General features: G+C 34.3%; 1 protein-coding gene and 2 pseudogenes across 1 annotated transcript in view; all 3 read left to right on the forward strand.

Moving 5' to 3' along the window:
• Nucleotides 1-223: 223 nt before the first annotated feature.
• LOC120612669 (uncharacterized) lies at nt 224-339 on the forward strand (annotated as a pseudogene).
• Nucleotides 340-4436: 4097 nt separating this feature from the next.
• Nucleotides 4437-24852, forward strand: part of ADGRV1 (adhesion G protein-coupled receptor V1) — a 471657-nt gene continuing 451241 nt past the window's right edge. Inside the window, 4 exon segments of the mRNA XM_039875052.1 lie at nt 4437-4710; nt 7733-7892; nt 23056-23184; nt 24089-24177. Of these exon segments, the coding sequence (XP_039730986.1) occupies nt 7891-7892; nt 23056-23184; nt 24089-24177 (220 nt within the window). The 5' untranslated portion in view covers nt 4437-4710; nt 7733-7890.
• Nucleotides 12470-12588, forward strand: LOC120612657 (uncharacterized; annotated as a pseudogene).

A 24852-nucleotide genomic window follows, 5' to 3' on the forward strand; every position in this document is an offset into this window, starting at 1 on the left:
GCTGTATCAATGAATATTTATTATATTTTAACAATTATAGTTTTGTTCTGTATATATATTTATCAGATATTGAATGCCAGTTGCATTCATTGTCAGAAAATGATAACATGAGATATATTTAAAACACAAATGCTTGAACATGGTTCCATAATGTAGCGGTTAGCACGTCTGCTTTACATGCAGAAGGTCCTGGGTTCGCGCCTCAGTGGAGTCACCGCCCTTGGTCTATGGCCATGCCACCCTGAACAAGCCCGATGTCTGATCTTGGAAGCTAAGCAGTGTCAGGCCAGGTTAATACTTGAATGGGAGACCCCCTGGGAAGACCAGGTGCTGTAGGCATAAATTAAAAAAAAAATGCTTTTCTGGTAATAAAAAGAATGATTAGAAATAACATGGGAAGGCAGAAGCTAGTGTTAAGCAAAAGTATTTCAGATTTCTTTCTACTTGGAGGCATCCTTGCCCAAACTATACCCAAAGAAAAAAAGTTGTCATAGCAGAATTAGCTGTGACTAAACCTGTTTGTTCATATTCCCATAATGAATGATAATAGTATGCCACATTTATTGAGTGACCATTCTATGCCAGGAATTCTTCTAGGCCCTTTAAATAGACTATATTTAATCATCAAATACTATTATCCTGATTTGTAGATGAAGAAACAGAGGCAGAAATATTGGTGCTCTGGGAGGACCCACAAGGAAAATACATTTTGCCTTAGATTAAGTGTGTGACCTTTCATTGTTCAGAAATTAATAGATCGTGAACACGACATTGAAATCCTTAAACACTGGGAGGAGACTTGGAACCAAACTAGATCGACCCCTTTATTTTATATTTGGGGAAACTGAAACCAAAAAAGTTATTGAGACTTACTATAGTCATATATTCTATTTTCCCATTTATGGCTTTAGTTATCTGTACGTTCTCATAAACTAATAAGGGAGAAGTATGTTAACAGGTTAACTTGATCATTAAGTGTCTGATTGATTGCCACTCAACCAAATGCTGCCTGTTATTGAAAATTTCAAGGTTACCCTAGGTAAGGCACAAAATTTTTGAGGACAGCGACAATATTATATGTTCCTCTAGTAGCTCTAAGGTTTAGCAAAGTGGTTAATATATTGAATAAATGTCTTCATTATCTATTTACCTGTGACAAGTCATTTTATGCACCGGGTCCAAAATCTGCACAGTGGAAGTACTGTGCCATCACCAGGTTTACTGCACCTAGAAGGCATCTAGATAATTAACAGATTTTTATAAAGCATATTGAGCTCCTTAGATGACGATTGTTTAATTTGATTATAAAGTATAATGTGTTTCCATAGAAAGATTTGGATGGGTATTTCCTTAATTTGGGGGGGGTGGGGGGCGGGGTGGGAATTACCCAGTGAGATATTATACACAATTGAGTATATTTTGCTCTTTTTGACTTAAAAATAACTTTTATTTCTGATTGTAAAAATAACACAAAGCTATGTATGAAATTCACACAATATGGAAGAAAAGAAAAATCACCAGGAACTACACTGTCCAAAGGTTTTGGTAAACATCCAGCCAAAGAGATGTTTTTCTTCCCTTAACTCTTGCTGAGTCAGGGTGAGAGCTGAATTATATATTGAAACCATTTAAAGCTCTATTTAGTTTTAGTATTCTATCACTTTTAGGCAGCTCAAACTTTATATAAATAAGGATATTTGTTGAAAAATGAAGATAAACGTACTACTAACAAACTGGACTCTTTTTGTCTCAAGTACAGTGAAGTAGTATAGAAACTTGATTTCCCCATGCATGCATGCCTATTTTTCTCCCTTCACAAGGCAGGATTGGGGGGACAGGAGGCATCTTTGCATGTATGGAGGGTTCCCTCGTATGCCAGGATGTCAGGCCACACAGGAAGCCATGGCCCCTGTTCTCTGTTGCCCTGATAGAGGTGTGGTAGAGGAGGAGAAGGGTGGAGCTGGGGCACAGGAGGCTGTAGGAGGACAAAGGCTGTGTTTTCTGATTCCACTGTGATGCATTATACACTTTAAAATATACCAGATCAAATCCCTTCCTCAGCTGCTGGGCAGGTGGTCACGGGCCCTTTCTGGTGCAACCAGGCATAAGTCTGACTATAGACTTCAAAATGAGAGCAGGATGCTGATTGGACATTTCTCTTTCATTTATTCGGGATTCTAAAACCCAGAAAGAACTCTCTTCTATATAAAGGAGCAAACTGCCTGTTGGAATAGTTGTCTCTAAATGAGTTCTGAACTAATACAAAGTTACTAGGTATAAAGAGAGGCTGGGGGGAGGTCTCTTTGAGAGAGACAATGATAGCTCTTTCCATATGCATTTGAAGGTAATTACATTGAAAATATGTTTTAAAGATTATATTGTTTGATTATATTTCATAAATTTGTTATTCAAAATTCCTTTTCCCTAGGTACATTTTCTTTATTTGTACTATATATTTGAGTGTAGAATTCTTTCATGCTTTATTAGAGGCTTAACAGGGCTTAAATCCGACCATCTGTTCACATCTTGGCACATCAGCACATTGGAGGTGCTGGTAGGGGCTAAATAAATTTCCCACATTTTAAAGGTTAGGGAAAGAGCTACCTTTATGAATAGATTTCAAATGATTCTCAGCAAGACAATGGTGCAGAAGTGGAGTAAAAATGCATTTCATTTTCTGAAGCACAAGGTCCCCTGTCTGTCTTTAGTTTTGCTGAAAGGCAATTAGCATTTCAACTAGCCAATTTGGTTACAGGCAATGAAGTACTTGGGTTTATAATTTGCTGCTCTGTCTGAGGCTGTTGAGCTCTAGCTCTTGTGCAATCCTCTCCAAGTAGCCTTCACTCCCCACAGTTATTGTTGCTGGTCTTACATAACTAATCAGCAGAGAGTTTTCCTTGCCTTCAACTGTAGGGTGCCATAGGGCAAGGAAAATGAAATGCCAAGCTAATAAGGAGATGATTGTAATTATTAAATAGTGATTATTGAAATGTGGCACAGGTTGGAAGATATAGAATAGTTTCAAATAAAATGCAGCTTCAGAAAGGTATGATGTGGCACTCCTTAGTTTATTTCTGCATGTGGTATGCACAGTAAACAGGGTGTGTGTGTGTATATGCACATATATTTTGTTTAGGAAGTGACTAAGATGAGTCAAAATTAACAAAGAAGAAGCAATTCTTAATTATATTGACTTTGCTCTCTTGCTGCAAGAAAGAATTCTGTGGCAAATATGTGTAAAAGAGAAAATAATTTTTTTCTTAAATGTTAAAACAAATGAACAAGTGCTCTGAAACATTATGGAAATAATTCAGGGTTTATATTTGTGTGCTAATTGAAAATAAGATTTTGTTATCTTCTCTATTCATGAATTCTGATAATTAGGTAATATTAATATGTTTATGTATATACTCGTATTCCTCTGAAAGAACCACTGTATACTATGATAATCCTTATGTTAGGATAATTGGAATGTTATTATCCTTTAATCCATGTCATGGGGCTGTAATTCAATTTAGCTCATCTTTTAATGCAATATTGTTTTTATAAAATTGTACTTACGTAATTAGTTGGAAGTTAGATAATACATTTCTCATTTTGAACTGATAGAAGGCATAATAGAAGTGTTTCAGATACAAGCCTTGTAAGTTATCCATATAATTTTGAGAATATATATATGAAAGAATTGCATTATCTTCTGTATTTCCAATCTGTAATATAAGGAGAAAACCCTCTCTGCAGCCACAATTAGAGTCATTCGTATATTATTCAGCTAAAGTCAATAGCATTGATGAACAGAATGAAACAAAGAAGGCTTACCAGTCCTCTGGCAGACTAGTCAGCTAAGGATGGAACGTGTTCTGGAAAAAGTGGGACTTGATCTGGACTTTGAAGAATGGTGGAGGAGAGGAAATAGGGAGAGGTAGAGAGAAGGCCCTGGGGAGTAGAATGGATCAAAGGAGTAGAGGTAAGGATGATCCAGGTAAACTGTCCCAGATATAAATTAGATCAGCTTCACTGGAACTGTTTAAGAAAAAGAAGGAGATGGCTGAAAGTGCAGGGTGGGTTTTAATTTTTGTTTTTAAATGGAGGCATATTCACTTACTAAAGAAAAAAAATCACCCTTTAAAGTTTTTCAGTGGTATTTAATATATTTACAAAATTGTGTAACTGTCACCACTGTCTATTCCAGAATATTTTCATCACCTCAAAAAGAAATCATGTAGCAATCAGCTTTCACTCCCCATCCTCTCCCCATCCCCAAGTCCCTGGCAACCAGTATACTTTCTGTCTTTACAGATGTCTGGATATTTCATATAAATAGAATCATATAATAAATGGCTTTTTGTGTCTACCTTCTTTCACTTACCATAATGTTTTCAAGGATCATCATATTGTAGCATGTATCACTACTCATTCTTTTTTATGATTGAATAATATTCCATTGTATGACTGTACTACCTTTTGTTTATCCATTCATCAGTTGATGGATATTTGGGTTGTTTCTACTTTGGGATTATTATATTATGGACATTTGTATGCAAATTTTTGTGTGAACATACATTTTCATTTCTCTTGGTTATATATCTAGGAGTGAAATTGTTGGATCAATAGGGAGGGTGGATCAAGTAGCCAGGATGCATTTAGAAGAAATTTATCCCTTGTGTACATTGTTACACTCAGGATCACATTATGGGGCAAATGCATCAGGTATGGCTTGAAGATTTATTACCTAGAACTTTCTTTGCATAGATCTGTGCCAATTAAGATATTTAAGGCCACCAAATTGTGAGAAAACAAAGGAATATTTCGTAGCCAATGACTTTTCCCTCACCATTGACTGTAGGTTTTCCTAAGGGAAGGATGGTAGTGGCCAGCATAATGATTGACCTTATCTAGGATATGCTAAAATCATATCCTAGTGTGATTGTATGTTATTTGAGGTACACTGAATTCAGTTTTCTGATGATTTTTCAGTAGGAACTCATCTAAATGATATTGGTTGAACTACCAAAATGAGTAAAATTTATTTTATCTTCTATGACAAATTATGGAAGCTTTAAAATCAGGACAATTTAGTAAATCATTTGATTGAGAATTGGGCTTTAAGTAAAAAGTCCAATTCACTAAAGTATAGTTTGTCAGATATTACTAATTCAGGTGTACATGTGTGGACACTTATGTACTTATCTGAAACCTTAACTAACTTCCTGAAAGGATCTGATGTACTTTATAAGATAAATTGACATTTAAACAAATTTGTCTAAATTTGTTGGAGGCAAAATATTTAAAGTTTTTTTAAAAAAACAAACCTTAAAAAAATATTGCTTAGTGCCTTATAACTTGCAACATATCTTCATATAAATTAATTCATGTTACCTTAACCACTGGGCTGTAAGTTAACTGTATTTTATAGATGAAGTGAAGATTCATGCAAGTCAACAAAATTAATTAAAAACAGCAACAAAGCCAGGTCTTCAACTTAATGTCCAAAAGTTGTCCACTTATTAATACAATGATTGTAATGTAATATTTCATTATTTGGATGTTTCACAAAAATATTTCCAATTTTAAAATAAATTGACTTCTTAAAGTGCCTAATATAGATAAATCTGTTTCATCTGATAGCATTACACTGAAAAACTTTATTATAATAAAAATATTTTCAAACTTCAGCTAGACTTCACTTCTGAAAATTTGTTACCAAAGTTTTAACTAATTGGAGATAATCTTTGAATAACAGTGTAAAGCAGTTTGATCATTTTTTACTGACCCACTCTATCACGGACTTGAAAAACACAGCTGGTGATTTCTACTTTTATATTTTATTACGGCTACTGACCAAAAATTTATTTAGCTTTTATAGTGATTTTTAATGATATTTTAAAATCCCAATGATGTCATGGCACCATATGTGTAGAAGTCCTAACTCTACTCTTCTAGGCAGCCAACACCTTTTTTCCTCCCTGCCAAGGCTCACTTCTTTCAATGCAGGAGATGAATGTAACCATGGATAGAATTAGGGCCACATACTTTTTTCATGGCTTCTGCTTTTATTAAAGTATCATGTGAGCCACAAATAAAATCTATACTGACAACAAATTACCTTGCAAATTGAAAATCACTGTGGGTGTGAAATTGTACATAATATGACCATTCTTAATACATCATTAAGCATTAGGTGTAGGGCTGTTCTGTTCACTAGGCAATGCTATTGAGTAGGCTATACTGCCAGTAAGAGGCTGAATTTTATTATAGAGAGAAGAGAATAGACATGCTCTCTCATTTATGACATTTTTATGTGATAGAATGTATAGATATAATGACTTTTAAAATTATCTTTCCTGTATGACTATTAGCAAGATTCTTTTGTTAATAGACAATATTAATCTAGTACTTAAGAGCATGGGGTCTGGAACTTGAGAGCTTGCGTTTATATTCTGGCTTTGCATTTCCAAGGTATAATCTTGACAAATATATTTAATCTTTTTGTACCTCAGGTTCTTCATCTGAAATGAGCGTAATAATAGTGCCTGTCTTATATTTCAAATGGTTATTATGAGGATAAAATGAGTTAACACATGTAAAGCAACAAGAACACCTAGCACTTAGTAAAGTGAGCTGCTATTAGCTGCTATTGTCACACATGAAATCCAAATTATTGATGATGAGTTTGCTTAGGATACTTTCTTAGCTCCTTTTGCCTGTTCTAGATTCCTGAAGAGAATTTAAATTAACCTTGAAGCTACTAGAGCTCAAGCTTTAGCTTCTATTTTTTTTTTTGTTGTTGTTGTTTTTTTTTTTTTTACTTTGTATCCTTATTTTGGATCCTTAGCACACTAATCTTTAGCTTTTTTTTTTGTCCTAATATAAGCATCTCCTCGAGGAAGTCTTCCCTGAACCCTCTAATTGAGTTTTACATCTTTCAGGTTCCTGTTTCCATAATGTTTGCTGCTTTGACCCATGAGTCTTTCTAAGGCTTTTTAAAAATTTCTAAGTGATGTTTCTTTGTTTTTATTTTTTGTATTGTTGATTTTTAAAAGAATTTTATTCAAAACAGAAGATCTGTATGATATCCACTTTTTGGAATTTGTTGTCAATTTTTATAAACTTTTTCTATGTGCTGAAAAGAACATTGTATTCTCCGAATATTGGGGATATATTCTGTATGCCTATTAGATCAGTCTTAGTAACTGTAATTCAGATCCTCCATAACCTTCATAATTTTTGTTTACTTGATGTATCAGCTAGAGAGAGAGAGAGAGAGAATGAAAATGAATTAAAATCCTTTACTTCTCTTCGGAGATCTATCAATTTTTGCTTTATATATTTCAAAGCTATGTTTTAACCTGGTAAATTTACATTTTTATTATATAATGACAGTCTTTATCTGTAGTAATGTTTTTTACCTTAAAGTTTATTTTGTCTGTTGGTAATAGACACCAGTAACATGTCAGTAATATTTGCCTGTTGTCTCATGAACTTCAGAAAGAAGACAATAATACCAGAAAGGTCTAAGATATAACGAATTTGACTAAAGTAGAGAGTAAACATTAAGATAAATGAACAAAATATTAATGATTGAATTCTGTGACTATTTCAAATGTTAAATATTGAGAGTTAAATAAGACAAGATATAGCTTACATCATACAGAATATATAGCATGATAATGAGGTTTGTATGATAGATGATTGGATTTAAATATTCTAAGATCTTTTTATTGTTCAACAGTGAAGCGAAGATATTAACTTGAAACTTTTAAAAGTTTAAATGGAATCTCTAAGAATATACAAACAAACCCACAAGCACAGCAAAGGGAAGCATGAGAAGAAAAGAAAACCGTGAAAGCGCTGGGTAAAAACACAAAAGAAGATGGGGAAAAAAATTAAATGTGAGATAAGTATAATAAGTGAATATAAATTGAACTCTTCAGTAAGAACATAGATTTTATCAGAGAAGACCAAAAATATAGAATCAATTACATGTTCTTTACAAGGCACACATTAAATATAAGGACATAGAAAGGTTGAAATACAGAGAATGCAAAAAGAGATAACAGCCCCTAAGATTTTATATTTAATTTGTAGCCTCTTATTAAAGAGGTTCCCCAAATTATCTATGCTTTGGTCATTACCAACCACTCTAAAATTTACTGGCTTAAAATAACCACTTATTTTGCTCATGAATCTGCAATGCGAATATTGCTTGGTAGGACAAGCATAATAAGAAACAGGAAGTGGAAACTGCCAATTCTTAAGGTTTGGACCTGTAAGCTGGTACTACCAATATTCACTTCCAATGAATTTTGTGGTAAAGTGGCCAGAGAGCTAAGATTTAAGGGGGGACAAATAGCCCACCTCTCAGTAGGGAAGGGTCAAAAAATGTGGGGCCATATTTTAAAATCACCACACTGCTTTTGTTTTTTAATAAAAATAATAACTATAAGAAAAGTAGTATCATGGATTGCTTGGTTAAGTGGTAGAAATTTGGCAGAGAGTATGGTTTCTGGGTTTCTTAAAAAGGAAAAAAAACCACTTTGACTTCCTGATGACAATATATTTATGCATTTTTAAAATTGGAATTTTCAACTGAGGCACCAAAAAATAGATGTATCTCAAATGTCAAAGTGAGTTGTGAGACATTATCGAGATTCAGAATTTCAAAGAAGGTAACAGAAAACTAATTGCATAACCTTGAATTCCTTCATAACAAGTACATAAAATAGTCAAACCAATGAAGTCTGAGATTTTCTGAGGAAAGTTTATAGCGGAAGGACTGTGGAAGCGCTGTGAGTGCCTCTGTCTCATGTGTCTCTCTGTGCCTCGTCTAGAGCGTGGTGAGGAGGGCATTAACAAAACTTTTTTGGAGAGTTTGATTTGTAGTTAAGGACCACAGCAAAAAAAGTTTCTGAGTAATTTCTGAGAGAGCCAAGGTGGCCCTTGGCAGCAGGATGGAGAGCTGTGTCTGGACTGAACTGTATCACCTCCCACAGCAAGGCAAAAGGAAGTGAGCCCTAAAGGCCAGCTATGAAACTCCCTTTAGGGATGTTAGCCCGAGGTCATTTTTAGAGGGATCTTGTTAAAGAGGACAGCCTGTAGGGAAGGCAAGGGGAGCTGAGTAGTAATTTGCTATGAGTATATTTCCAAGAGCAGAAGCTGAGGGGTTTGGTTGGGGTGGGGTGGCGGGGGGTGGGAGAATCTGGATTAGCCAGCTGGAAAAGAAGCACAGCTTGCATCTTTGGGATTGATGTTGGTGACGCACAGTGGTGGAACCTCTGTGGAATCTGCAAAAGTATCCACAAGAATAACTTAGCCAGTCTGTAGAGAACAAAGTCATCACATGACAGTCCAGCTAAGTAAGAACATTTCTGACTCCTTTACCTCTCCTCACTCCTCTCACCTTGCTGTGCCCTTAGTGGGGATGGGTAGTTGGCCAGCTGAGGGAGGAAGAAAACTATAGATGGACAAAAAGAAAAGAAGGACGATATCCCATTCTCCAACTGTAAGCCACCAGCTTGTAGCAGGCTCTAGTTGGGGTAAAAGTTAATGTTAAAATTAGAGCTTTGATTATTGTGTGAGTTTGCCAGTAAATATATTTTATTATGAAAGCTTTCAAATATACACAAAGTTGAGTAGTAAAATGAACCCCTCTCCACCTATGACCCAGAATGGGCAATTGTCAGGATTTTGCTATACTTGTTTCATGTATCTCTACGTAGCATAGTATGCAGCTATAAATCTTACATAACCACAATGCTGTTGTGCTACCTAACAAAATTAACAATTCCATAATACTATTCAATAATGAATCCATATTCAAATTTCTTTGATTATCTCAAAAATGTCTTTTTAGAGTTGGATTCTTCTAGTTAGGAAATAGTAATTTTTAGGTATTCCATGTGACTCTCTAAAAGCCTCCTCGAATCTCCTTTTCCCCCTAATAACATTGATTTGTTGAAGAAACTTGGCAGTTTGCCCCATAGAATGTCCATGTTCTGGATTTGATTGTTTATTTTGGAATACTTGATATGTTTCTATATCCCCCCCACCCACCTTTTTTATTTTTAGTAAACTGAGATTTAGCTCTAAAGCCTCTCTTGGATTAAGGTTAAGTTCTTTGGGCAAGAATGCTACATACATAGGTGGTGCTATAAACTTTGTTGTATCATGTCATGTCTGATTCTGTCACTTTAGTGACACTAAGAGTCAGCATTGGGTTTAGGTGGTGAAAGTCCAATCCCTCCACTCATAGATTTTCCATTAACTTCCCCCTCGATTTAGTTTTATTGAGATATCTGACATATAACATTGTATTAATTTTAGGAGTACAGCGTAACGATATATGTATATATTGCAAAATGATTACCACAATATGTTTAGATAATATTCATCACGTCACATAGTTACAAATATTTTTTCTTATGATGAGAACTTTTAAGATGTCCTCTCAGCAACTTTCAAATATATAATACAGTATTGTTAACTATAGTTAGCATACTGTACATTACAGCCCTAAGATTATTTATTGTATAACTAGGAGCTTATACCTTTTGACCACCTTCACGCAACCCCCTATTCCCTCCTATAGCAACCACCAGTCTGTTCTCTCTTTCTGAGTTCAGTTTTTTAAAACTCCACATATAAGCGACGTCATACAACATTTGTTTTTTTTTTCAGTCTGACCTATTTCACTTAGCATAAGGCCCTCAGGGTCCATCCATGTTGTCAAAATCACAAGATTTTTTTTTTTAATGGCTGAATAATATTTCTGTATGTGTGTGTGCACACGTGTGTATATTGTGAATAATGCTGTAATGAACATGGAGGTGAAGATATCTCTTTCAGATAGTGATTTTGTTTCCTGCTGATATATACTCAAAAGTAGAATTGGTAATTCTGTGTGTAAATTTTTGAGGAACCTCCATAATGTTTTCTTTAGTGGCTGCCCCAATTTACATTCTCAGCAACAATGCACAAGTACTTTTCTCCACATTCTTGTCAGCACTTGTTCTCTTTTTGATTACAGCCATTCTAGCAGATCTGAGGTGAATAATGTTGAGCACTCTCGCATGTAACTGTTGGCCATATGTATGCTTCCTGTGGAAAATGTCTATTCAGTTCTTCCGTTCATATTTTAATCAGATTGTTTTTTGGTATTGAGTTGAATTGGGTTATTTATATATTTTTGGATATTAACACCTTATTAGATATATGATTTACAAATATCTTTTCCCATTTCACAAGTCGCCTTTCATTTTGTTGATGGTTTCCTATGCTGTGCAGAAGCTTTTTAGGTTGTTGTAGTCTCACTTGCTTATTTTTGCTTTTGTTCCCTTTGTTTTTGGTGTCAAATCCAAAAAATCATTGCTAAGACCAATGTCAAGTTGCTTACCTTCTATGTTTTCATCCAGGATTTTAATGGTTTCAGGTCTTACATTCAAGTCTTTAATTCATTTTGAGTTGATTTTTATCTAATTGTTTCATCCATGAATGATCATTTTCTTAATTTTATTAAGAGTTGCAAACCGGTGCTTTTCTGTCATTCTTGCCACATTAGCTGGAATTCTTTAAGGAAGAACATTTTCCTTAACAATAGGCTATTTGGTTACCTTGAAAAAAAAGTTTACCAAGGATAGACGGGATAAATATTTAATTATTCCCCTTTAAATGTTAATTTTATAGGAAAGAGTTGATGCCCTAGTTACTTTCAGTGGTGACTAATGAGATTTCCTTCCTCCTCTCCTCCCTCCCTCCCTTCCTTCTTTTTAATATCCTTATGAACATGAGGATTTATATAGTCAATGTGTTTCAAACAGTTGCAGTCATTACCCTTTTAGAGGTGCACAAATTTAAATCTTTGACCAATGGGAACACTTTCACATTCCTTTTCTGTCTCATTGACATGACCCCATTAATCTTTGATAGCTTTTTTGCTGGTTCAAGATGTTCAGGTTCATTTTATATATTTCTCTCTCCAGACATCAGTAATTCCTGCAAGGAACCCTGGTTCATTTTAGTGGGGAATGGTGTTTAGAGACAAAAATCTGGGCACTAGTGATACTTATTGTTACTACCTTTTTAATGGACAGTCAGGAAATACATATTTTGACAAAGAAAAAAGTCATGAGGTGATACTGATATTTAAGTTTAACCTTATAGAGACTTTACGTATTTTCTTTGATTTCACTGTCATTTCTGTTTTATGTAATTACTTATTATTTGCTCTATCCTGCAACATGTCTACTTTCAAAATAAATATTCTACAACATAGGAAATATAGTTCCAAAATATATATTCTACAATATAAAACTTTAATTTAAACATAATAATGCTGATATTACCACCGACAATAAGAATACTTAATGAAGTATAAGCTTTCTTTGTAGCTATATTTGTCCTTAGGATTTCTTCTACTAAGAGCAGACAGTCAAAATACTATGTTCTAAAGCCACTAGAAATAAATATTTCTATCCACGGCCTTGCTACTCTGAACATGCCCCATTTCGTCTGATCTTGGAAGCTAAGCAGAATCGGGCCTGGTTAGTACTTGGATGGGAGACCACCTAAGAATACCAGGTGCTGTAAGCTTTAAAAAAAAAAAAAAAGAATTATTTTGTCTGTGCAATTATATCATCACTTGATATACAGTTATTTGTTTCAATTTGTTTACCTATAAATAGTTATATTTGCAAAAGACACATTGATAACATAACTCAAGGCCTAGTAAAAATAGTTATCTGTAGGAGGAGAAAAGGAATAGGTGGGTAGAAGTGAGAATTCTCTGAATATACCCTGTTATATAGGTTTAAGCTTGTATTCATGTGTTATATATTACGAAAATAAAAACTAGGTTAAAAAATTATCTACACCTGGAGATATCAAGTATAGTCTGTTGGATATGAATCTGGTTTTTTGGGGGGAAGTTTGGCTGGAGATGTAAATTTGGAAGACTGTCAGCAAAGTGAATGAGATTACAGTGAGAAGGTGGTGTAGATAGATGGAAAAGACATTTGGGACTGGGAACTGGAATATTCTATTATGTAGCGGTCAGAAAGAAGACAAGGATCCATCAAAGGAGGCTGAAGGATACTTAGTGAGTGAGAAGGAAAACCAGATGAATGTGGCATGAGGAAGCTGCATGGGAAAGTGATTCCAGAAGAAGATTGGGACCACCTGCTCTTTCACTCACTTTTTGCATTGCTATCCTTCTAGTATGCTTAACCACAGGTCACTTTTTAAAGAATTATAGGAGGGAGCTGAAGTTAGGGAAATGGGAGATATTTAGAGGGGGAGGGCATGCGCTTTAATAATGAGAAAGCAAGTCCAATTTAGAAGAGAAATTCAAGTAAGCCAATTTTTGTAAAACTTTCACTCTTAGACTACCTTATAATAACCTCAAACTTCTCAGTTGATTTTGTTAAACTTAAAAGAAACTCTGGATTTAAAATAGGATCAAGTTAAAATTTAAAGTTGGAAGAAAGAGAATAAACAAAAATATTATTTTCCATGAATTGTAAAAAAATACAAAGATAAAAACAGTATAGATACTTTTTTTTTTTTAAAGCCAATTGATTAGTCTAATTTTTATATCGAAAGAAGGCACAATTACCATGATAGAAAGTGAGGGCAGAGTGGATGGTATAACTTCAAAGTATTCTATACCCTGGACACATTGATCAAAGGCAAAATAATAAAAGAAGCAAGTCCAAGGGAGTCATTGCATTATTAGAAAAAGACTCCCTGTATTTCAGTTTATGACACCAAATCTCCTAAGGCAAAGTCAAGAGATGAAAGATATCATAGTTGGAGCACACAATGAATCTATTAAAGGCTTTCTTCTCACTTGTGAATTTTCTCCAAAATTTTCTCTAAAGGTGAATTTTAGGTATAAAGGATTTCATAGAAGGACCTGAAATACATGTGTTGGAGTGGGGTGGCGGTGGGGGTCTGTTCTCTCAAGTTAAATATTGTAGCTTAAGAAAATGGAGAGTGGAAGGTAAGGAAGGAAACAGCTTAGAAGTACAAAGATGATCAGATGTTTGTTTGTCTTTATTCTTGTTTTGATTAAATGATATTTCTGCTTTTTTACTTTATAAAACATGGGTACTAAACATATCCAGAAGTTCAGTATTTTGATAGTAGGTTGAGAATATATTCATATAAGTCTTATTTTAAAGTTGTAATTCTTAGGTTGTAATTAAGCCCTGGGGTATTATAGCCACAATTCAGGTGTTAGAACTGGGTGTTAAATGATCTTACTTTTAGAGTTTAGTTTCAGAGTTCAAATTCTTGGTATTTTGCTTTACAAAAACAGCATCAGAAATAACCAAAGTAAAACATATCCAATGCAGAAACTATGGGGAATATAGAAAAGTAGTAATAAAGAGCAAAATCACCTAAAACTTACCTACCTAGGGTTGATCACTGTTCTTTCAGTTCATTTCTATATATATACTTATATGTAAATGTATGTGTATTTATTTTTTGTGTAATTTTATTTTAGATTAATATATTGCATCATAAAATTTATTTCATAATATGATGTTCTTTATTATTTTAAATAATTATGTAATAAGAATTAAAATGACATTTTATTTGGGGAATTAGTCTGTATTAAAATGGCAGGATCATGAAGAGAGATGTTCAAATTATCGTTGCATAAATAAACCACACCAAAATTTAGTGGCCGAAATTAGTTTATGATGATCTCTCACATTCTGGGGTATGAGGGGTTTAGCTGGGTTCTTCTTACTTGGGGTCCACCATAGAATTGCAGCCAGATAGCAGCTGAGTATAAAATTGTCTGATGCTTAATCACTTACATGTCTGGTGTCTGGGTTGTGATGTCTGGACATGACATGTGTGGACAGCCAGAAGCTGTCCAGGTAGCTCTCTTTCCATACATCCTCTTCGTTTGGCTAGCTTGGGCTTCCTCAAAGCATGGTGCTCTCCAGGTAGCCAGAATGCCCTGCATTGTGATTGGCTTCTGCTGGAGCAAGCATTCCCAGGATTGGACAGAAGCTTCAAAACTTCTTACAGTCTAGCCTCAGAAGACCCAGAATGTCATATTTCTGCTGCATTTTATTGACAAAGCAAATACTAAAGCCCAGATTCAAGGGGAGAGGAATTAGATTCCACCCTCCAGATAGAATAGCAAAGAGTTTGCGCCTATCTAGAATCTGTTACAAGTGGCTTCATCCAATTTTAGTGTGGAATAATGCACTTTAATTCCAGCTTGCTATAATAGAAGACTAATATCAGCCATGTTATATATTCATTTAACTATTGTTACTTGAAAAATGGATACTTTTGTTTACTTTTACTTTTAAAAAATAAAAATGTTATCATAGTATAATATTGTATTTTTCTTTTTACCCTCGGACATTTTCTCATGCCTATAAGTATTTTTATAGAAGATTTTCAGTGATTTCATATTGCTCTGATACTTTTTTTTTTTAAAAAAAGGTTTTAAACAAAGATTATTTACTGGTTTTACTATAGTAATGACAAAATAATTTAAATTGCTCACCTTAAATTGCAGAGGGGTTAAGCAAACCAATATAAAGGGCTAAAATAACTAGAGAGATCTGCTAAAGGAAAGGCATAACTGCTAATGGCTCATTATTAGATAGCCTTTAGGGAATTGTAAATGCTTTAAAAAGTCAACTAATCAGGGACTCCTAATGTGATTTCCTGTTTTAGTTGCTAAAAATAATTTCAACCTACAGCCCTACTTCTTGAATATATATATATATCCTTGTGGAAGCGATGGTTTTGTTATTGTAAATTGGGTAAATTAATAACAATAATGTACAATTATTGTGCAGTTACTATAAGTTAGGCAATATGCTAAGAGTGTTATATTTTTCTTCTTCTAATACTCATGACTGCTCTTTAAGGTAGATGATTTATTCCCACGTTTTCATGAGAAAACTGAGGTTTAGAGACACAACTGAGTTTTAGAGACTCTAAGCCACTCCCTAAGCCAACACAAATGGCCAAGTATGAGCCTGGATTTAACCGAGGTAGTGTGACTGCAAAACAAGTGTGTGTAAGTTTGTGTAATACAGTTTCTTATTGAAAATAATAAAAAAGTATTGATCACAATTTGGAATAAGACTAGCTTTAGTGCAGAGGAGGATGCAAAGATAAATAAAGCATGACACCCCTTTTTAAGGAGACCAAAATGTAGTGGATGATGGATGTCAAGGAATAATATTATAAGTGATTTGTAAGAGAGGGGTGCTCAGCTCATCTCTGCTATGAGAATGCAGAGGCAGGGGACAGGAAGAGGGGATGTTGGGATGTGTAGTGCTTAGTTTTGGTTTGAGACATGTTGGAAAGACTGGTAGGATTTCTGTATGGAGATGCCCAGCAGTCAGTTGAAAGCTTCTTGAGCTCAATATTGGGGCTTCATTGAACAAGGATCGTTGCCTACTACAGTAAAAATAGTTTGCTGGAAACTGTGGGGTAGCTAGATGGAAGTGTCTAAGTAGTTGACAATGTGAGTCTAGCTCTGCAGAAGGTAATTAGCTATCAATTAGAGAAAATTGTTCTGTGGTCATTATAGGTTTGGAAAATGATAGGTTAAATAAAGTTAACTCTGTGTTTAGGCCTTTTTGGTGTTTATTTTATATTTAAGTATTTTGACTAAGAAAATATCTAGAATATCCATACAAATTTATTTCCTTATTCACAACAGAATTCTTTAGTCTGGTCAAAATGTGGGCATAGCATTGCATAGAACACACTTTGGGGAATATTGATTGTAGCTTATGTGAAAATTTAAGAGTTGGAAATGGGAGTGTTTTATAGGGATGAGGAAAACCTGATATTGCTCCAAGGGAAAGTTTAATTTGATATTGAAGGGAAGGATAGAGTTGAGGTCGAAGCTTGGAGCAAGGCTGAGGATGGGGAATTGTTTGTAGGTAAGAAGACTGCATTTGGGGGACAGGGAGAGCTGGAGGGAGGGAAAGAGAGAAGAAGAGAAGAGATAGGGAGATTAATAGGAGTAAAACTTGAAGAAACATGAAGGGATGGGGTCGGAAACATAGGTGTTGAATTTTTCTTACAGAGGAGTATGCGTGTTCCATATTTGGAGACAATCTATGGAAATGGAGGCAGAGAAAATTTTGAGGGAAATGAAATAAAAATCCCTTAAATGTTTGAAATACTATACAATTTTAAAGGTGGGCAATTATTGATGGGAATTCTGATGCGGTAACGAAAGCAAAGAAGAATAAACATTATTCTAATTTTGAACGTATTAAGATGTGCAATTTATTTCCCAGTACTGTTCACATATCAGTGTTGAGGGTATAGTTGGGAGGTAAAAACTGATCTAAAGAGGATTTACCTTTTCTTTAGGTAAAATTTACCTACTCAAGATAAAATTCTATTTTAATGTCTTGATTCTGGTCATATTTACTGTCGTGTGTCCAGAATTTAGACAATGCCTGGCACATAGTAGAGAGTCAGTAAGTATTTTTTGAACATCGTTGAATGATGAATGAATGATAGACGCAGCCATAGCACATCAGTAGGATTCACATGCCATGCATGGGTTTCCATTAAGCTCTTCTAAACTTGTGTGGATGAACGAAAAGACTAAGCTCTTAAAAGGACCTAGCACTAAACTCTGTATAGGGACGCCGTTGGTTGAAGATACCGCTAAAGAAGTGACATGGGCGGTGGAGCAGCCCTCCTCTGAAAGATAGTGCTGACCTGTGTCAGGAACTGTGGCCAGTGTGGCATGAGAGCCATGGCCTGAAGCAGCAGGCCTGGGCAGATGGAGGAGGACCAGGTTCAAACAGGGCACCAGGTCCTGAGGCTCAGTGGCAGCTGGAGCTCTGTAATCTGGGAGACACCAGACCTTTAGGAATGCGTAAGCCTCTTGTATCCTTGAAGCATACAAGTAGGGACCTCCAAGAGGTAAAACTGGATTTCCTTCCAGCATGGTTTATGGCATCTTGAGCAGGATTTAATTAATTTGGAGAAGTAATAACATGGTAACATAATTGCACCACTGGGTGTTGTGGACTAGTCCACACTTGCTACATACTAAAGATTCCAATGAATTAATATTTTTATTACAGTCAACCATAAGGAAATTTTAATAAAATCTAACCCTGTCATCCCCTAACCCCCAGCATAGTACTGAAACAAAATTTGGGCTGCATTTAAAACAACAAAAACACTATATTATTTAAGAGGAAGAAAAGAAGAGAAACATTTAATTTTAGAATATATGTAGGCCATAGATCATGACCATGAAAGACCCAAATGAGTGGAAATTTAAGGTAAGAAAAGAAAAAAATTAGTTAAGAAATCAGTGGTTAGAGTGAATGCTTTGAGAAAAGCAGAGATATAGTTATAAAGCATAATCATGAAAGCAAGAAAAAGTATATTAGGCATTTGCTTCTCCGTAAAGATGAACTAAATTAAATGTTACTCATACCTTACATAAAATTAAAAATCATATCTTGCAAAATGTTTTATGCAGCTCAGACTCATCTCAATGATCTGTTATTGATAAACTCCTAGGCTTTCCCTGAACTAGAAAATTTTCAAACTTTGACATAGAATTTTTAAATGTTCTGATACATATTATTAACATTTTTATTAGTGAAAAACAACCCGAACTGAGTTTTCTCTGGAGTTAGTGGCACTTCCAGAGGGTGCTTAACAGTGTTTAATGGATTCAGGAAGAGTATTTTAGCATTTGGAAATTTTGATCTGCTTAATAGAGGTACTTTTGTAATCTTACCAAGCATTAAAGAGAATTATTAAAAATGGATTTTAGATTTTATCATGATACTTTCGATTTGTAAACTAATATATAATTGGACAGTGAGAAAAGCTGTCTCACTGATTTTCCTTAGAGATAGGAGTATATTGACAAAGCATTGTAGCACACTGAGATGACATAAAATCTGTTTCTTATAAATTCAATGCATGTGAGACAGATGGAGAAATGAATTAATATTGTAAGGTCATTGGCTTTGAGCTTCCTGGGGTGGAAATGTTTGTAATCCAGTCTTAGGTTTTACAAGTGTTAATGTTGTAGGGCATTGTAAAAGTGGGGGGAAGAGTAGAGGGTGTTCAGATATTTTGGTTTCATATCAAGGCTTTTATTTTAACATTAGAATTTTGTACAGTTCTTGAAGCCCTGTGGAAAATTTGAAATCGTTAATTGAAGGGATCGAGTACCTAAAAAGTATTTTGTTTTAAATTAGGAAAATGGCTCCTGGCAGTGACAGTAGATCACATGGCACATAAACACCTTACCAGTGTAGGTGGCAAAAATCAATCTTTAAATTCCTACAACCTCTTTTCATAATTAATTGATTGTTTTGAAGATGGAGGGGTGCCATCTAATGGTGGTTCAAGAAATCTTTATACACGTGTTTCTTTATATTTCAAAGGAGAAAAAAGGCAAGTAAGTGTCTTACTTCTCCTTGACAGAGACACCTTTCACACGCTTGGATTTGGCAGCTGTGTGAAAAAATCTTAACTTACTTTCTTGCATCTCAGTTTGCCTCAGAGGATTTAGTATAGTAACTCTTTCATTTTATGCTTTGTCAAAGTGGGGTAGAGAGAGCATAAGTGAAATCCATATTCGCATAGCTCTGCAATTGAAGCTTCTGTACTCTGTTCTTACTGTTCTCTTGGTGGCATTTGTAATCCAAATATGAACAGCTTGAATGACTTTTGTCATGTTTGTTTGCTGACTCATGCATATGGGTATACGTGGTCTCATGGAAAATATCAAGCTTAAATATTTGGAAATACGATAGAAATCAGAAGTCCACACACATTATTTAAAAGATTTTATGAATTGTATCAAGTATTTACTTACCTGATTTGTGTTAAGTGACATGTTGCTTTTCCTGGAAGTACTGGTCCAAACTGTACAACTGTTCACCGAAATGACTGCTGTGGAATCGAAGTCCTGTGTATGTGCCATATAATTTGTTTTTTCTTCGTTACTCTTCATGAAAAAAAAAAATCATTGCATTAAAGCATGCTTCACAAAGATTTATAAACATACTCTTATACAAATGTTAAGTGAGCACGTCACAGATTTTATTCAATCCATTAATAAGGGAACCAGTAGGGTGTTAATACTAGTTCAAAGAGCTTTTGAAGAGCTAAGTATTTAAAGAAAATTAATAAAGGAATGTTAAGATTTTTAGGTTAGTTATAAAACTGATTAGTGTCCTTTTGGGCAATAAAACTGTGACCTTTAGATTACTGTTTTCACTGGACAAAAATAATTTGTACCTTTACTGGATGAAAATTTCCAAATTTATATGGTAACTTCACTAAGTCTGAAACCTTTTATCATTAGTAAATAGTTGTTGAGTTGAACAAAATATATTTTTTTTAAGTCTTGGATGGATCTGTGCCCCGTATACTGAAAGTATATGCCACACACATTTTTTTTTTGCCTTATATCCAAGTTTTGGATACTTTTTTTTAAAAAAAAAAGGTTAATGTCGAGGTGCCTCATGTCTATACCATACTATGGGAATCAAAATCCAAATAAGACTACTGTTTTTGGCCCAGACAAAATTAAATAAGGCAAGGGAGTTTGAAGAGAGTGTCTCTTTTCTTTTATGACACCATATTTTCCCATTGCTTTAAGAAGATGAGTTAATTTATTCATTCACTTATTTTTTCATTAATTAAACGTATCTTGAGGGCCCATTTTATGCCAGGGACTGTGTTAGGAGAATGCAAAGGTATCAAAGATGGGCAGAGTCATTCCTGAAGGTGTGTTTGTTCTAAGGAGAGAGATGGAATAAATGGAAATTATGATAAGTGCAGTGAAAGAAAAGGCTGAGAGAAAGATATCATAAGACAAGTCTTTTTACCTACAGAGACTAGAAAGGTCCTTCTGAGAAAGTGACATTTAAGCGAAACCATATAAAATCATGGGAAAGGGTCATGTGAGAGGTGGGAAAGAAGAGAGGCCTAGGCCTTGGGAGCAGCCAGCCGTGGTACAAATGTGAGAAAGGGCTTGACTCTCTCAAGGATCTGAAACACCAGCAATGCTTAGTGAGGAGGAGAGTAGTATTTGATAGAAAAGACAGCATCTGTTTATACTGGATCTTGTGGTCCATGGTAAGGAGTTTGCATTTTATCTTAAGTGCAGTTAGGAGCCTTTAAAGACTTTTTTTTTTTTAAATGCCATTTATTACAGGAAAATTTAAACATACACAAAAGTAGAAGTCATAATATGGTGAGTCCCTAGGAACCTATCACTCAGTTTTGGACTAGATCTCATGTATTTTGACTCCTAATGCATGATTAATACAAAAGTAGGTGAATGAATAAAAATTAGCTAGCTGAAAATATGAAGATGATGAATATAAACTGTTTGTAGCACTTAATAGGAGACTCCAAAATGTTTTATAGAACCGTGAAAGACAAGATTTAAAGTGATTTTAAATACTTGGGAAAAAAAGAACCTTTTCATATGTATCTTTTATATTGGATCTACCTAAACCACCTAAAACTTTATAGTAAAGCATTGTTTGTTTGTTTGTTTATTTTTTTTGATAATTAGATAAACTCACAAGGATAAAAGAGGAGTGGTGAGAATAGCAATGCACTTTTTGAGCCAGAAGGTAGATGAATGAGTAGTGATTGGCTCAGCAGACCCACAGTAGCTTAATTCTAAGTTAGTAGACCACGGAATAGGCAAGTTTGCAAAGAATAATCAAAAGGTATAGGAAATGGTAGCACCAGGTACCTCTGTAACTATAAGTGGTAGGTAAGCAAATAGATGAGGTGACAGCTGCTCTAGAAGTAGTTGGATTCCTAGAATCATTATTTATTCCATTTTAAACTGCTGCTGACTACACCCATTCCTGTAACTGTGCTGTTTATTCTCTGGAAATGGTAAAATTGGTGTCTTGACTGGAGATGCGAGACATGTTTAAGGGTGGTGAAGATCCCTAGAGAAAACATGATCATTAGATGATTACTGACTTCCCAGACTCCAGTCCTTTTCCCACCCTTAGTCCCAGAAGTCTTTGTAATTATATCTATATCTTCTTTGGGGAACCTGTTCAACCCAAGGGTAGTCTTTTCTAAAGGTACTAAAATTGAGACATTCTAATATAAGGTTTATCCATTTCACCCAGTGTTGACAAGCTACACTCTCCTACACATGTTCAGAATTTCAAATTGTTATTTTGAAACAATTTGGTCTCTTGTTCTTAATCAGATGCAGATATACAGATTCATATATTCAGGCCATTCAATCATCATTTTAGTCTCTTACTTTTTGTAGTTAACCAAGAATTACCAGACATTTGAAGATATCCCCTTATATAGAAATTAAATTTCAGAATAAATCACAAAGCACCTTAGAGGTAACAGAGACAAAAAGAGAACAGAAAATTTTGAAAAACAATATTATTGAGAGATAAAAGAATGAGATATCATTAAATTGTAGAAACTGAAAACAATAGCATAAATAAAAAAATTAGAATTGAAATTTAGTAATGAATTCTCAGAAAGTAGTATAAAATCAAAGAATTAGAAATCAGAGAAAATAAAAGATAAGAAAATGAGAGTCAGTTCTAGACTATAAATATTAAATAATAGGAATTTTAGGATGAAAGAACAGTGAAAATGGAAGGGGCACAAGCATTGTGAAGTAGAATAAGAAAATTTTCCAGATCTGTAGGAGTGTCAGACTGAAGAAGACAAATTGAGTCCTCAGCCAAATAAAAATAAACCAAATTCCAAGAAAAATTCTGTGAAATTTTATAACACTTGTGGACAAAAAGAACTTTCCAGAATTAGGGCAACACGAATAAGCGAACACGTACCACACTTTAGAATCAAAATGATTTTAGGTTTCCTAACCGCAATGCTGGGAGTTTGAAAATAATAGAACAAAGCTTTCAAAATAATGAAAGAAAATTATTTTCACCTAAAATTCAATACCCAATGAAAATATTAGTTTGGTGGAAGATTAATATCACAATAATTTCTAACATATAAAACCTAAAATGTTTATCTCTACATACCCTTTCTTAGGAAGTTACTGGAGAATGTTCATCATCAGAACAGGGAAATAAACCAAGTAAACCAACAAAGAGGAAAACATGGAATCAACAAAGAGGAGATAACAGACAGGAAAGAAGCAAAGGGGAATCACAGAATGATGTAAGCAGGGAGGAGGCAGGATGACTCTTGTGTTCTAGGTGTAGAGGTCAAGTTAGTCTTGATTAATGTAGGTTTGACAATGTGGTCTTGGAAAGTGCAGGTTGCTAGATTTTGTCTACCTTTCCCGAGAGAGTGAATTGATAGGTATACTGAAAGTCAATGCAAGCCACCATTTTATTGATGAGATCTACAATAATGATGGTGTGTATTTAAGACAATAAATGTGTTCCCATTATGATTGTCTACATCGAAGTTTAGTATCTGTTAACCACCATCTTGAAAAAAAATGTGTTGATTTCTGTAGCCTGTATGCAGAAGAAAACAAAATCTGTCACAAGACTTTTCTGGACGTACATCTTAATATATGCACAGATTCTTTCTTGAGACAGACAGATAATAAGTTGATAACAAATTGACTATGAGTAGGAGAGGCATAAGGATGGTGGGGAGTGGTGTGAAGGAGAGTTACTTTTCATTGTTTACCTTTTTGTTTTTTTAATATGATGTATATATATGTTATTTAAAGATGAATAAAATAAAAATTTATTCCTTAAAATTTTTAAATAAATAAAAAATAAAGGTAATAAACATTACATATAGTTTGAATAACAGTAAGGGACTATCCCCTTTATCATTTAAAAATATTTAGCATTTTCTCCATTTGTAACGTTAGATTTTTTTTTTGAAAAGTACAAATTTAAATTATGTTTGGTATAAAGGAAGGAAGAGGTCAATTTTTTGTAGTACAAATAACAGATTAAGAATTCTTTGAGGCTGAATAATTGATGATATGAATGATGAAACTTCTCTTATTCCACAGGAGTAATTCTATAGTTTTAGAGTGCCCTTTAGTAAATGTAATAGAATTCAAGTAATTCTAAACTTGAAAACCTTGCTCCATTAGGATCATATTTTCAGTATTAATTACCTGGTGGTCACACCGTGGGAAGATGCTTGCTACAGCTTTGACAAGGCAACAGCTGAAGCTAAAAGGTCAGTATATTCCCTTCACTGTGAACTAATAATCTTTGTCTTTTTACTTTGTCTTATCACTCATAGATATTCTTAAAATTGTTTATTCTGAAACTTAGAAAGACAAAATTAATTTTCAAATTGATGAAAGGTTTTATATGAAAGTTGATTGCTGCAAAATCAGTAAAATAAATTGAATTCTTATGATTTTCTTTACATCATCATCTATTGGGTGCTGATTCTAATTTACTCTATTCCTTATTCTGTTGTGCCTACAGACTTATTGCAACTTAAAATAGAAGACTATTTTATTTACTCAGAATATATTTGCAGCCTTTTCTAAGGTACTCATTAATAAGAGGCAAGATGGGAGGAAGATAATGTCCTATATAAATAGGATTTAGAATTCCATGGTTATTATAATATATTGTGTTGGCAGTGTTTTATAAATGGCCTTTGATATGTTTATGTGCTAAGTAATCCAAATGGAGAATAAAGTTAGCAATTATCAGTAGGTTTTCAAGAGGGAAAAAAAAGCTAGGCATCCAAGACAAAAGCAAGAGAAAGGAATTAATGCCAGAATTTAAAGAATCATGATGTTAGGGTTCTTTGTGACACTCAGAAAGGTATTAACTTTTTCAGGACATGGAGCCAATGCGATATACTCCTGTCCTGCTTTGTTCTATCGTGGAAACA

Source organism: Pteropus medius, unplaced genomic scaffold (genome assembly GCF_902729225.1).
Source record: "Pteropus medius unplaced genomic scaffold, Ma_sr-lr_union100, whole genome shotgun sequence".
NCBI lineage: Eukaryota > Metazoa > Chordata > Mammalia > Chiroptera > Pteropodidae > Pteropus > Pteropus medius.